The sequence below is a fragment of the Hippoglossus hippoglossus genome, chromosome 24 (assembly GCF_009819705.1).
Source record: "Hippoglossus hippoglossus isolate fHipHip1 chromosome 24, fHipHip1.pri, whole genome shotgun sequence".
Lineage (NCBI taxonomy): Eukaryota > Metazoa > Chordata > Actinopteri > Pleuronectiformes > Pleuronectidae > Hippoglossus > Hippoglossus hippoglossus.
In genome coordinates this window covers 20,728,495-20,743,437 of record NC_047174.1, presented here as the reverse complement: position 1 = coordinate 20,743,437, position 14,943 = coordinate 20,728,495, and the positions used below count along the sequence as shown (strand labels likewise).

Below are 14,943 nucleotides of genomic sequence, written 5' to 3'. Positions count from 1 at the left end.
GATCTTTGAGCATTTGAACTTTTTAAGGAATTGAACTCACACTTTTGCTTATATAAAGCTTGATTTTGGATATGTGCCATGTACATAGATTATTGGCTTTGATTAATTATGGCTGAGACATGTAGACACGAGCACACAGACCAACACTGATAACCTGCGGATTCTGTGTGTTGTAGAAATGAAACATTCAAGCCTGCCATACATGAAGCTTCTATGTGAATGTTTTTACATTTGTGTTCATTGTTGTGTTGTGATACACTTAAAGTCCTGTTGTTATTTAGATTTTCTCATATTTGATGTACATAGTTTAGACTGTAAAACTCCCAGTTGCAAAGAAGAGAGGCCTTGACTCTGTACACTGATGTTCTGTTGTGACAGTGACATTATTTCTGACTCCAGAACAGCTCTGCCTCAGAGGATGGGTAGTTCTTCTCTAGTTCTGCTTTTTTCCCCTCAGGCTGAATTAGCTGGTCTTCACTTTCTTCAGTCAGCTATTAGAAGAAAAGTGGATCAAAGCCTGATTTGATATTTAACTGCAAACACACATTTCCTTTCAATTGTGTTCACATGTAACTCTTTTGCAGTAACAGTCCTGTTGTGTTGAAAATGCGATTTTGTTTTTGATTGTATCTGTTTGTTCATTGACTGTTATTCAGTACCTGCAATTTCATAGGTCATTTTCTGATACTTTATCATTGTTTCTTATGAAAAAGTTAAATATCAAGTGAATACATTCAGAGAGATTTAACAATCAGACTCTCCTTTAAAATGTTGGCCTACTATCTCAGTGGGGGGCAGCAAAGACTAGAAACGAGTTATGGATTTTATATGATTTTTGCATCAATATGAAGATGTTCCTAAGAACAGACATTCTTGTCTAGTTAAATGATCTCTCCTTCTCTACAGCAGCATGTATAAACTGATCAGCTCACATAAATATGTTTACAGTGGTAAAAACTGTCAACAATGAAATGAAATGTCAAAGTTGGACAAATAATACCGCTCTAAGCCACATACATTTATAGATAATAAGTGCCACAAGGATGAATGAGGCATCCACAACCCCCACCCTAAATCATTGGGACTGGCCTGCATTGATTAGTAATTGAGGAGAACTGTTGGTGTTGAGTTGGAAGCTGGTGCCCCCCCCCCCCCCAGGACTTAATTTGTCCTTGTTTACATCTTCTTCTGTGGAGCACCCAAGGCCTACCGTTACCTGTGCCAAATATCAGCAACCCCATGTGTGGTGTACTGGTGATGTGACAGATCCACTTTTATCAATCACATTTTATTTGTTTATCTCATAGGGCTTAACATGTTGTGACCTCTTCAGTCCTTAACCCTCAACTAGAGTAAGGAAAAACTACCCCCCCAAAAAACTATTAACGGGGGGGAAAAATCTAAATAAAATAAAGTTTTGAAAAAAGCCTGAAAGTAAAGTTTTACTGTTCTGTAAATTCACATATGGTGAAAAGATCTTTTGTGATAGGACATGACAGTACACTGTTTATTTGTTGTTGAAATGATTGCCATTCTGTTTCTCAATCCCTCTTTGTTAAATGAAATGTTACTTTGCTGCTGATCCGTGCGAAGACCGAGACGTTCTGGAGACAGGTTAGCTTCCTCAGCTGAGTGGACGGAAATAAATGAGTCCTGCTTTGTCTATTGTCATTCTCACCCTCCCAGCCCTCTGTACTGTTACTACATGGTGAGGTGCTTTACCTTGATAGAGCTTTGCTTTGTTTTTTACCCAAATAAAAGGGGAACTACACCTCCCCTACACCCTCTGGTCTCCAGTCCTTAATTTTGTCTGATCACATATGTTAGCTCCAGCTCTGGGAGGCACATACAAGACAGACTTTTCACAGGAAGCCCTGCTTATGAAACAGCCCTCTGTATATACACACACACACACACACACAAACGCTTTCTCATGAAGCAATTTAACACTTAACAGAGTTTTAAAACCAAACAACATGTGCCTCTCAACAAATTACATACCTACGCCGAGAGAGTAGATACTATACTATATAGTAAATAATATAGTAGCTCATTATTATTATTATTAGATTTTTTCTTTTTTCTCTATTCATTCTGATGTTTTCATTATAATAAACAATTTGGGTTTCCATAGAAGATCAGCAAACATCCACCACCACTGCTGATGCCCCCCCCGCCCCTGGCTCTGTCCATGACACAGCTACTGATTGTTCTCTCTTTTCTAGCCTTTAACCACGTGCATGTCAACCTCTTGAAATGGGGTGGACTGTGGTGAATCCGTGCCTTCCCAGCAAGGCACGCCATTTGGTGTGCTGGGGTATTAATTCATGAGTGAAACCTGGGAAATTCTGAGTCAACAGGATACCAACTAAACACTTAAACTAACGGAACAACCTCCTCGACTCGGAACCTCAAGAAGCAACAGTCTAGCTTTTTAGTAGAGAAGAGGAACAGGTAAGCCATCCTAAAAGCCTTTTTACCTACATTTGTCGAATCATGACCCATGAAAGTCTAGGACATCGTAAGACTATTGAAAGGTGAGTTTAACTGTGGCTGTGGATCATGTGGTCACCAGACAAAAATTTAAATATATATTTATTTTTTATCTTTCTAAAAACAACAGCTGGAATTAGTATAAATGTTATCAAAAGTGGATATAGGATTTGTAATGCAAAAATTTGACATGAGGAGAAATATTAATAATCCCAGAGTCTGAGATGACACGTTCAGTTGTCTTGTTTTTTCCAAATGACAGAGCAAAGCTCAAAGCTGTTCAGTTTACTGTGACACATCCTCACAGTGGGGTGACTTCAACAATTATAAACTCTTCATGATTAATTTTCTGTTAATTTTGGCAGATAATTTCAGAAATTATTTTGTAACAGAAAAGTTCATGGAACTTGTTTTATTGATCTCATATCAAGTTCATAGAATGTCTTCTGTGGGGACTATTGGCCTCATTCACCTAAAGTAAAAAAAAATCTTCTTACTTTTTTCACACATTCACCAATGTTTTATTGGTTCTTAGGTAGAAACAGAATCTACTTGCACTCAAAAGCAGATATACGCACTCCTCGGTTTTACACACCAATATCTACAAATGAAACCTACCCAATGTTGCATGGGTTTACTGCTCCAGCGTTAAGTATAATGTTCCATCCAAGTGTAGCCTGTTAATTCTGAAAAGCAAGTTCACTTTCTGATTCTGAGAAGAGCGATGACCCAGGAGATGCAGTCACACCACACGGTGTCCAGGTCGGTATCCACATCGATCCAGACCTGAGAAAAGACTCAAGTCACATTTCTCTGTCTGAACTCGTCCGAGCCTGACAGTGTTACCCCTGTCCCCCGAACACAGATGGTTATTGTTTGTTTTCCCAGACATGTACAGTGTAAAAAATCTAGTAACTATCTTGAGAAAAAATTTAAGAAAAGATATTATTGGATAAGGTCCAATGCTCTGATATCAGATCAGTTGGTTTCTCTGATCAGCTGATTTTGAGTCTTGCAGGAAGAAAACCTTGTCTTGTTTGCTCTTTTCAGACATATACTGAACATTAGTCCAACAGGCCTAACAAACACATCCACATCCATCCATCACCTGTCTAGGTCACAGAAGCACAATGAACATTCAGTCTGCCATCAACAAAGAGGTCTTCATCCCTCGTGATGAGCGGTTGCTGGTGGCAGTGGAGGTGTGGAGGCGGAAAAGGAAGAGACTGTCCCTCCTACTGAGTGGAGCCAAAGCAGAGTATGCCACATTCATCTGTGTGTCAGGTAAAGTCTGAAGCTGTAGACTTGTTTTAAAGGAACATTGGCTAAGCATTCATGTAATTTACGTACAAAGAAAACTAAAAATGAAAGGAGATTCAACCCTCAGATTAGTAACATGAGCTGTGATTGGTCAGTTACCAGTTGCATCTTGTCAGAGAGAGCTTGTCCTGTTATCTGATCAGCTGGAACTTCTCATATTCCTCTAACTTGTGAACACTGGTGAGCTGCAGTCCCTTCATTTGAAGTGAGCTGTCTAACCTTCTAACCATGGTCCAAACAGAAACAGTGAAAAGTAAAGCAGAGAACAAACAAACTTGAATTTATGTTTACAAGAATAAAAGATGTATCCATTTTGAATGCACCAACTAAATTGAGCTTTAATTTATCTGGCCAAATTCAATGCCTGGATATAGTAGCATGGCATAGTACACATCAGCCTATGGCCACTGCTGGTGCACTGTCCACTGTTAGGTTGTTTGAGAGGAAGATAAACTGCCACCTGTTCGTTCTGTGGTTGAAGTTGCCAAGTGGCCTGAGCAGCATCATCATCTATCGCAACAAAAACAAGGTAAAACTCCCCATTGACAGCCTCAGTGACAACTTTGTGGTTAATTGAGCAAGAAAGGTGCTGCAGTACAGGTAATCCAGCAACCACAAAGAGTTGGCATTGAGCTGAGGGCTTGAAAGAGGCCACGTGAAGAAAGACCTGAAACACTTGATGACTGAAGTGTTGAAATTAGGGCTGTTAATTTTCATTAATCAATTAAAGAAAAAATAAATCAATACAAAAATGAACGATGATTAATACCTGCATGGTGCCATTTGACCTGCGAAAACGCTCCGCCCACTGCAGCTTTGTAAGTGTTGCTGATACTGTATGAATGTGTGTGTGAATGGGTGAATGGCAAACTGTAAAGTAAAGTGCTTTGAGTGTTCATCAACACTAGAAAAGCGCTAACATGGTAGCTGCAGCAAATAAAGCTTCCCTTCGAGGACATGCCTCGCATGGCTCACATGTTACAGAGAAGCACCACTGTTTGCCTTTCTATTGTGACACCAGTGTGCAAAGTGTTGCAAGATTGTCAGGTTGAAATGATACAATGTAAATCTTCCTCTGCAGAATCCCTGCCTTTTCTAACCATGTTTCTAATGCATTGAGACTCTCTAATTTGAATTTGGCAGTAATTATGTAATGTAATCGGTTGTATTATGCTTTTTATATAATGTCCAAACAGTAGTGATTATTAGTAAGTTACTTGACAACGATATTTGTCGAGTGAAAATGACTTGATCCCAATCATCAACTAGAATGGTCCCTTATTGTCCCCTAAATATGGTAGATTTAAAAAAATCAAGATCCATGCATTATTCTCTGGTAAATTGGTAAAAATGTCCAAAAACATTCATCCATCTTATGATGAAGTCAGTAGGCAATTAATAAAGAAAATGGGGGAAAAAATGGATCCGCCCGTTTTTACAGCTCCGCACCAATGTTTAAAGGGTGCTTTCCTGGTCCATGTCCCATTCCTTCACCACGTTGTGTGGAAGCCTCCAGTGTTTTTGTGTAATTCTACTTACAAACCAACAAACAAACAAACAAACAGACAGAAGTGAAAACAAAACCTCCATGGCAGAGGTAATAATCAGACCTCAGTTAGTCAGTTAGATCTAAGAGTGATGATTTTATAAAATGTGTTTTTTTGAATGGTTAAAAAGGCTTAGGATACCAAACAGAAAATTTGTATTAAACAGAAAGTAGGACACTGAGTAGCTCAACTGCTAAATACTGCACTCAGTTGGTGACAGTGATGATTCAGCACAGTGAGTTCAGTTGAAATATTCTGTGTTCCTTCACATTCTAAACGCTGTCTTGCATTCTGTTGATTCTGATAACAACCTAAGCCTTTTGCCCTACTGTATATGATTGTGGCCAAAGCCTTTGCTTTTGTTGGCCTGATACATTTCATCTATTTATGTGTGATGAAGAACTTTTTTCACCAAATATAAGTGAAATTACCATTTGCTTTCAATGGTCAATAACTTTATTTGACCTAATTTGTCTAAGAATAAAAGGTAACAAGATACGACTTATAGAGTTTCAATTGTCTTTAGCTTTTATGTAAATTGGTTCTTCCATTGAAATAATTTTTTTCATTAAGCAAAAATTAAACATTTTTTGTACATGATCTGTTTACATAGTGACTTACACGAGGCCACATCAGCTCCTCATAACAAAGGTGAAGCGATTCAGTGGATCCCCCTCCTTCACTAGGAGGTCCCAGTGGACGGTGGAGCAGCTCCGACAGGTCAATGGCATCAACCCAAACAAGGTCAGTAGCACTCAGACATGAGCTGGTGGAAACTTTATCGATCTTGGACACACTGACTTACCGATGTAGTGGCCCATCAGGATTTGTCCTGATAGGCCTGATGGCCAGTACAACACTGGGTATATAACATCCTGCAGATACAAGTCAGGCTCTTATTTGATAGTAAGAATGGCCTGATTCTTGATCCTAGGCTGGTTTGAATATTTATGAAATGCATCCCATCATGGCCCCATTCTACAATCTTCTAATGGTTACTTCTGGCAGGATAATGCTCCATGTTACAATGACAAATTCTCAAACTGGTTTCATGAGCATGAAAGGGAGTTCACTGAACTTCAGCGTACTCCCTAGTCACCAGATAAGAGAACACCTTTGGGATGTCGTGGAACAGGAGATTGGCAGCATGAAGGTGCAGTTGATAAATGTGCACAAAGGATGTGATGCAGTCATTTTAACATGGAGCTGAATCTCGAAGGGAAGTATCCAACAGAAGATATGAGGATGTGTGTAGTGTCATTGTAGTCACTATTAGTCAGTATGGTGTTCCTACTAAAGTGCTCATTGGGTGTATTTTGGTCTCCTGTACCCTGCGATTCCAGGACACCCCGGAGTTTGACCTGGTGTTTGACAATGCTGTGGACCAGTGGGTGGCCAACTCATCAGCAGAGAAGTGTATCTTTGTCCAGATCCTGTACCATGCCTGCCAGACCTACTGGACGGGAAAAGCAGGGGCTATGGGAAAGACTGGAAAGCTGGGCAAGATGGGCCGCCAGGGGAGTGCTAGTCAGGGCACCCACGATGAGATCAGAGCTGGTCCTAGTGGATCCTCACCTCGCTCTGCATCCAGAACCCTGCAGGCCAGACGGAAAAGCTACATTCCTCCCAAACAGACAGAGTTCATCAACTGCCAGTCCAAACTCACAAGAGGTAGTGCCACATCATGAAGTTTAGTTTATATGTGAATGACCCGATGTATAATGAAATGGCCTTGTTCTTTCAGATGCCTGCACCATGAATCTGGTCATCTATCGCTGCAAAGCCTTCTTGAACCATATGAAGAAAAGGATGGTTGCAAATCAAAACCGATCAGCAGGTCGAGGTAAGACTGTGATGACAGGGGCAAGTACATCATGTGCTCAGGAGCCTGTTGTATAATGTCTTCTGTGAGTCAGGGAAAATAGCCTTGGGGATGTTAGTGCTGTCATCGGGGTGCTATACATATCAGTAGACACCTGTGTGATAAAGAGGGGGTGTGACAATTGAAAAATGGTATTTGATGCTTTATGGGAAATATAGGGTTCATTGTATATGGAGTGAGACAAATACTGGGGATTAAAAGTCAGGACATCTCAGCCTCTTCTGCTGTTTGCTAAGACTGCTACCACTGCCAGAGTCATGGTAGATGACAAGTTGGGTCATGTAATTGAAAATAACTGCATTTATTTACCACTTTACTATAGTCTTAAGGACCAGTCAAAGGTCACATTCACACACACACTCACAATGATGGTTAATAATCAGGGACTATTTTGAGGTTCATTGTCAAAGACCAAGGACACATAGACATGTGGACTGATTAGTTTTTCTACTTCCTGATCCACAGCTGCAATGGATGAAAGTAAATCTATCATGGTCACGGTGGAGGGGGCGTCTGGCTTATTCCTTCCTTGTCAATAGACAGAGGGTGAATATGGGCAGCAAGAGAAGTCTTTGTCCAGATCCTGTAACACACCTCCCATTTTCATCACTCAACAGGAAGACTGCTTTTGACTCAGTTTCCTCTTACCAGGGACATTTAGTCAAAACAACAAACATCCTGTCACAGGTTTCCTCCTTACCTTTACTGTAGTCCACCAGGACCAATCAGGTCAAATCATCTTGGTCCTTGTGTCACTCTGGGTCATTTTACCCTCTGTCTTTTTGTCTATTGTCCCCACTGTGCTGCACCTCTGCTGCAGCAGAAAGGCCTCCCTGTGATGTGGCGGTCAGATGAGAGGAGACTTTGTTTATTTCGGGGAGGTGAATACAATAGCCGTTCTTTAGGAAGAGACTGAGAGGGTGCCCAGTGCACCATTGAACCCACTGACTGGGGCAGTGTAATGTGTGGGAGACGTGCCAGGCTGCAGCAAAGCACCAAGATACCGTTCAGCAGTGCTTCATGTGTAACCTCAGTCGACCTGTTTCAAGTGGCGTTATTGATTGTGCAGGGTAGATTATTTTGTCTTTGTAGTTAGATTTGAGTATGAATTCCCAGTTTAACTGTGCCTCTATGTATTTGAAGCTGCAGCAGGGAATTTGCAAGTAAGTTGAAATAGACGTTCAAGTAACAGCCGGGACATCTTGAGATCATGAAAGGTAATATAGTAATAGTATTGTCAAACTGTCTATCTATACACAGCATCCTGGGCTGTGATGGTTCAGTGGTCTCTTTCAGTCTGTCTGTCCATCTATCAACAATTTGGCCTCTGGTTGTTAAGATATCCCCCCCCCCCCCCCCCCCCCCCCCCCCCCCCCCCCGACCCACTGACCTTTCCTCTAACACTTCTTTTGACACTGTGTGTGTGTGTGTGTGTGTGTGTGTGTGTGTGTGTGTGTGTGTGTGTGTATATATATACATATGAATAGGTCAGCCTGGGCAGCGTGTCACAGGCAGCACTGTGGGTAATGTAGTCCAGAGGGTGACCGTGGCTCTGGGGGAGCGTGGAGACAGACTGACTCGTGCTGAGGACAAGACTGTGGAGCTGATGCAAAAAACTCAGCAGTTTGCAGACACTGCTCACAAGGTGACATTAACATACAGCTATTACATGTTTTCTACAAGATAAGTAATTAATAATATATGATAACGTTATAGTTCATATTTGAATATGGGTTGAAGGTGTTTTCTTTTTCCATGCAGCTGGCCCTGAAGTATTCAAAGTAGAGTCTTCAAAGGAGGAGGATGAATTCTACAGGATGTTGAAGAAGAGTCTTGTAACATGGGCACTAACGCTGTCTGATGCACTCTGGGCTCAGTCTGTTTGTGTGGAGACAACCGGAGAAGAGCGACTCCCAGGCATTATGGACTGTCCCAAAACTGCTTCCTTTAAACCTGAGTCTCAGCTAAATAGTCTGTCATTCTAATCTTTGCTTTTCACCTCTTTTCCTCGATCTGAGGATCATCTGTGTTCAGCTTTTGTCTTTATCCTACTATCAGATGAAGCTACAGTTATTTAACATTGTGTTGTGTAGTGAGAAGTTGAAATTTATCACATTTATCAGAGGGAATTGTAAATTGTTGGTAATGTATGTAAATGATTAATTTGCACTAAATGTTTGATTTGATAATTATCCTGCAACTGTTATAACCACTTGTTGCCATTCTTATGTGTTCCTTATATATGTATGTGTCTGTGTGTTTGGATGTGTCAGCGTACAGTACCGTGTCCAGTGGAGTGTCATGATGTCAAACCTGTTTTGTCCTCTAAGTTCATATTGATGTATCCTGAATGTCAAAGCATCACTTTAAATGTTTGTATGTTGTGCTGTGTCGTCTGCTTTGTACATGTCATCACTGTTTTTGGGTGTGTATTGTTCTGAGTGTTTATCGTTTGGGGGAGTTCCATATTGAGCAGTGTGAGTGAAGCTGGTCTGCGTAGAAAAGTGAGGTTGAAACATTGAATCTCCTTGTATTCACATCTGATTCAAACAGTGAGTGGTGTATTTGGGATTTGAACTTGTTGTTCCTTGTTATTCTGATAAAAGGGAATTTATTCTAACCAAACCTCTCTTTAGTGTTTTGTTCATTGCTTAGGATACAGTTTTAATGCTCATAATGTTTATGTCTCTGATGTATTAACCTATTAACAATTCTCTCACTCCTCTCATTGACCCAGTTATATAAGACTGGACTTATATGTGCAGTTATGTGGCTTGACCCCAATTTGGGATATTGGCTGTTCAGGTTGAGGCCACCAGGTGTTGCTCAAGCAGCAAAAAAGACACAATCCCAAAGCAACTGACAGAAACATCGCTGAAATGTGACTGATGAAGTTTCATTCAATTATTTTTGTTTTAATGAACAGTTTAAAAAATGTGACTTTAATCCAATCGCTCAATAGATTTGATTTGAACAGATTACCATATGTCAGATATAGGTTGTATATAATGCCCAATAATGGGTAGCCCCCAAATAGCCCTGAATAACTGAATGTTTTACTTGTTACACAATTGGGAGATATTTCATTAATGTATCATTATTGATTAATAATAGTCCATTGTAATAATCTGTGTAATGCCCACTCTTATTATGTCATGCCGGATTAACTGAATCCGTTGCTGAGCAGCCGAATCTGCTCAATCTATGTGCACCTGTAAGTACAGTGACACATACTGAGTGTTGAGGAATTTTTGACCATCCTTACACACTCTATATTATGTATATAATGTATATTGTACATTTTAATGTATATTGTATATTTTACATATACTATATATATATATATATACTATATATATCTGTACAGGAGAATAGTTCCTGTCTAATTCCACAGACACTCCCTTCTCTCTCTGAGCAGTACCAAAGGTCAGGTTATAGATAAAGGACCAACCAACAGTACATTGTTGTGTCTACGTTGAGGGACTCTCATATCTAACTCAGATGCTCCAGACAGAGGCACCAACTTCAACTCTCACCAACTTTAACTCTTTTGCATATTTTATAAGTGGCAAGACGCAAGGACAAACTGTGATTAAGGTATGCATGCTTTAGACTTAACTATCCAATAGGATGCAAACACCTACATGTAACATAGAGAGTGACAGCAATTCTAGCCATTCATCAATCAATCAATCAAATTTTATTTGTATAGCCCATATTCACATATCACAATTTGTCTCATAGGGCTTTAACAAGGTGTGACATCCTCTGTCCTTAACCCTCAACAAGAGTAAGGAAAAACTACTAAAAAAAACTTTTAACAGGGTAAAAACAACGTAGAAACCTCAGAGAGAGCCACATGTGAGGGATCCCTCTCCCAGGACGGACAGAAGTGCAATAGATGTCAAGTGTAAAGGAGAACATCACCAAGATGAGGGTTTTAGCAGCATTGATAAGAATAAACATTTTGAAGCATAACTGGAGGTCAATGAATTGATAGATTATTGTCAGTAACGGTCGAGGATCCGAGGAGAAATACTATATATCAAGCAGTCCTGCTGTAATCATAGTCTATGTCTATTCATGGATTTGCTGTTGCAGAATAGGTGACGCAAGTAGAGGAAGATATATGGGGATGCTGTGGAAGACATCTTTAGACTTGGGGGTAGAAATTGCTCATGTTACTCTGTTAGCGTTTGTATATTGTTTCACTTTCTGGTCTCCTTGATGCATCAAGTCTACATTAAAATCTTTTGCATAAGACATCAGCTGCTGCCTGAGGTCTCCTTTCACCAGCTTCCAGAAAACTTCCATAACACAGAGTACTTACTGAGTAGTACCTGATATTGTCATCATTATAAGTACCCGTTCATTCTGTGCCCCTAAAGTTAAGCTACACATCATGAGTAGACACTAATCAGAGACAGCAAGCATTTGACAGTATTTACTTTTTAAAACAATATGTTCAAATCTCAAAATGTCTTTTATTTTCTTTGGCACATGTGTGCTAAAGAGAGGGTACAGGCTTCCTGTTCAAAATTGATAAGTTGATTCTTAGTGAAATAGTTCTACTCTTCACAACTTCAGAGCATTTTTTCATTGTTTCAGCCATCATATGCAAAATGATCAACTCAATTATCTAAATCTCCTAGACACACATGTATATTCCATAAATATCTATAACATTGAATCTTTATGATGTCTACCATGTGACAGTCAGGAGCTAGACATCCCAATCAACCAACCACAATCAAGTTTGGAAGCATATGGAACTTTAACACAGCACTACAGTTTTTGAAAATGGAGGAAAGCCCTGAACAGTGGCTATGTAGTGTACTGTGAGGTGATATATACTGTATATATATATATTTTTTACCGAACTATTGCAGGTTTTTGCAATTTTTGTTTGTTTGTTCTTTAGGGACAGATTCTTCACACACACACACACACACACACACACACACACACACACACACACACACACACACACACACACACACACACACACACACACACAAACCACTTGTACTCCTATCTTAGTGAGAACACTCATTGGCATAATGCATTTATCAGCCCCTTACCATAACCTTAACCATCACAACTAAAATACCATACCCTAATCCTAATCCTGAACTAAACCTAATTCTAACCCTAACCTTGAAAGCAAGTCTTAACCCTCAAACAAGCCTTTGAAAAAATGAGGAACGGCCAAAATATCACTTTCCAAAATGTTTATGCTCAAAATGGTCCTCACAAATATATAAGTACAAGTAGCACACACACACGCAGCAAAGCTGCTGCTCTACCAGTCATCTCTGATAAAACAGCATGAGGTTCAGAATAGTGACTGCTGGATTACACCAGATATAAATAGATCAAGAGGAAGCACAGTACAGTGAGTGTGACATAGGATGCCATGCAGGATGGGGTATTGTGTGTATGTGCGTGTATGTGTATGTGTGTGTGTGTGTGTGTTTGTGTGTTTGTGAAAGAGAGATGAAGATGGGGTCGGTAGATGATTGTTAATTGTGTGCACCTAACTGACACTGGTGCTTGAGCTGAAAAGTAGCACAGCTATACACATTTTACCTGCATATCTGAACCATGTCTATGCATGCTAATGTAAAGCAAGCAGCGCCCTGCTTTTCGCCCCACTTGGCTCTTTATCTGGATTCACCTCATGAGTGCAGGGAATGAAAGGAAATGAAAATATACTTTCTACATCCAGTGCAGTGTCAACACTGTTAAATCAGTGTGTTTGATTTCAGTGAGCCATGCCCTAGTTCACTTGGCAGCACCTGCCAAATAGCTTGCAGTTATTATGTCGAGGAGCAGATCACCAGGTAATGAAACAGAGAGCCCCACCTCCAGCCCATATGTCCTCGTCTGAGCTACTGTCCATTTCTCAACAAATTGTCTCTCTCTGTAGCTTGTCCTGTCCATGAACCACCACTCCTTAAATAACCCCTCTCCTACACACACACGCACGCACGCACACACACACACACACACACACACACACACACACACACACACACACACACACACACACACAGCCACTTCACAAATCAGAACCTTTTAGATTGTCGATGTTCTCTGCAAAGCTGCTTATACCACATTGTTTTCCACCTCAACCATCCCTTTTCTAAACACCTGGACCTGAATGTAGAAGCAGATTGGAAGAAAGAAACTGAGATGGTGACATATAATAATTTACATCAGAAGTGTAATTGTTCAAAACTGAATGAACGCCACATAACATAACCTATTGTTTCATAACATAACCTATTGTTTTTTCTGTATATATTGTTGTTTTATGTCCAATTTGTTGTTTATGTCCAAAGGCACCAACCACACCAAGGCAATTTCCTGTATGTGTAAATATACTTGGCAATAAAAAGAATTCTGATTCTGATTCTGATTCTGATTCTCTCAGAGAGACCTCAAATGGAAATTTTCCTTTTCACATATAAGAACAGACAAATAAAGCACGATGCAGAAACCAATCAGTTGGATGGTAGAGAGAGTTGGCCTAATGGTCAATCGATCTGCTTTATACTTTATCTCTATATATATATATACAATAAATTGCCCCATAATGTATAATTATGGTAAATAGTATGTATTTATATCGCGCTTTTCTAGTCTTGATGACCACTCAAAGCTCTTTACAGTACAGTTTTCCATTCACACAAACATTCATACAGTGCATCTATGTGCAGCACTTTTCTCTATGAGCAGGGACAATTTGGGGTTCAGTATCTTGCCCAAGGACACGTCGGCATTTGGAACGGGGAAGACTGGGATCGAACCACCGACCTTCAGGTTAGATGATGGCCGCTCTAATAGATGCACTGTATGAATAGGTGGATGGCAAAACTATCATGTAGGAGTCATCAAGACTAGAATAACACTATGTAAATACAGACCATATGATCTGCCCACTTGTGGCATACTTTTCCTAGAAAGCCAATACAGACATTGAACAGTGTGCAAATATGCTAAATATAAACATTTCCATATGTTATCAACAGTAGTGCAGTGCCTTTTCTAAATGCCTTTTTGGAATGGGCTGTTTGCTTGACTTTGGTAATGCTGCTGTGTTTTCCACGACGGAGATCAGTACCTCTGCTGTCTGACTGTGTCTCAATCCAATATGGTGAAATAAAAATAATCAATTATCAAAATGATGGAGCAATGATTTTGACAAGACATGTGAAATGTAATGTTTATCAGCATTAAAGGCACTGTGTGTCATAATCACACCAAATTCGGCACTCCACTCACCTGGACCATAAACAATACACGTTAGGTTAAGTTGGGTCAGGTCAGTTTGGCTGATGCTGAGTAAGTGTGGGTGAGGCTGAAGGTGACACCATAACAGTGAACAGCACCATGTGGTCTTACTGTGAGCAGGCAGCCCTGACCTCTCCTGCTGCTGCACATAAACCACTGTGCATCACTCACAAACCATGGAATCAAACTATGCATGCTCTTAACTGGTGAAAGCACATGAATAAGGATATACATTATAATAGGACCAAATGTTTCCTCTTCAATTTGTAGTCATTGAGAGAGATGAGAGTGAACCAAAATGGTAAAGTTGTGGTTTGGACAACTAAACATTGAGCTCACAATTGTAACTTTTAAAGTGGAATAATTTCTTACATACACTGACACCATTTTGGAATCAGGTCTAAT

The 14,943-nt window shown here is 40.1% G+C and overlaps 1 protein-coding gene across 1 annotated transcript; it reads left to right on the top strand.

Moving 5' to 3' along the window:
• The first annotated feature begins 2,228 nt into the window (after positions 1-2,228).
• stxbp6l (syntaxin binding protein 6 (amisyn), like) lies at positions 2,229-9,867 on the top strand. Its single transcript, XM_034580490.1, has 7 exons — positions 2,229-2,454; positions 3,610-3,777; positions 5,974-6,104; positions 6,704-7,031; positions 7,105-7,203; positions 8,730-8,887; positions 9,004-9,867. Exons 2-7 carry the CDS (start codon positions 3,624-3,626, stop codon positions 9,025-9,027), a joined length of 894 nt encoding a protein of 297 aa, XP_034436381.1. The 5' UTR covers positions 2,229-2,454; positions 3,610-3,623; the 3' UTR covers positions 9,028-9,867.
• Positions 9,868-14,943: the final 5,076 nt, after the last annotated feature.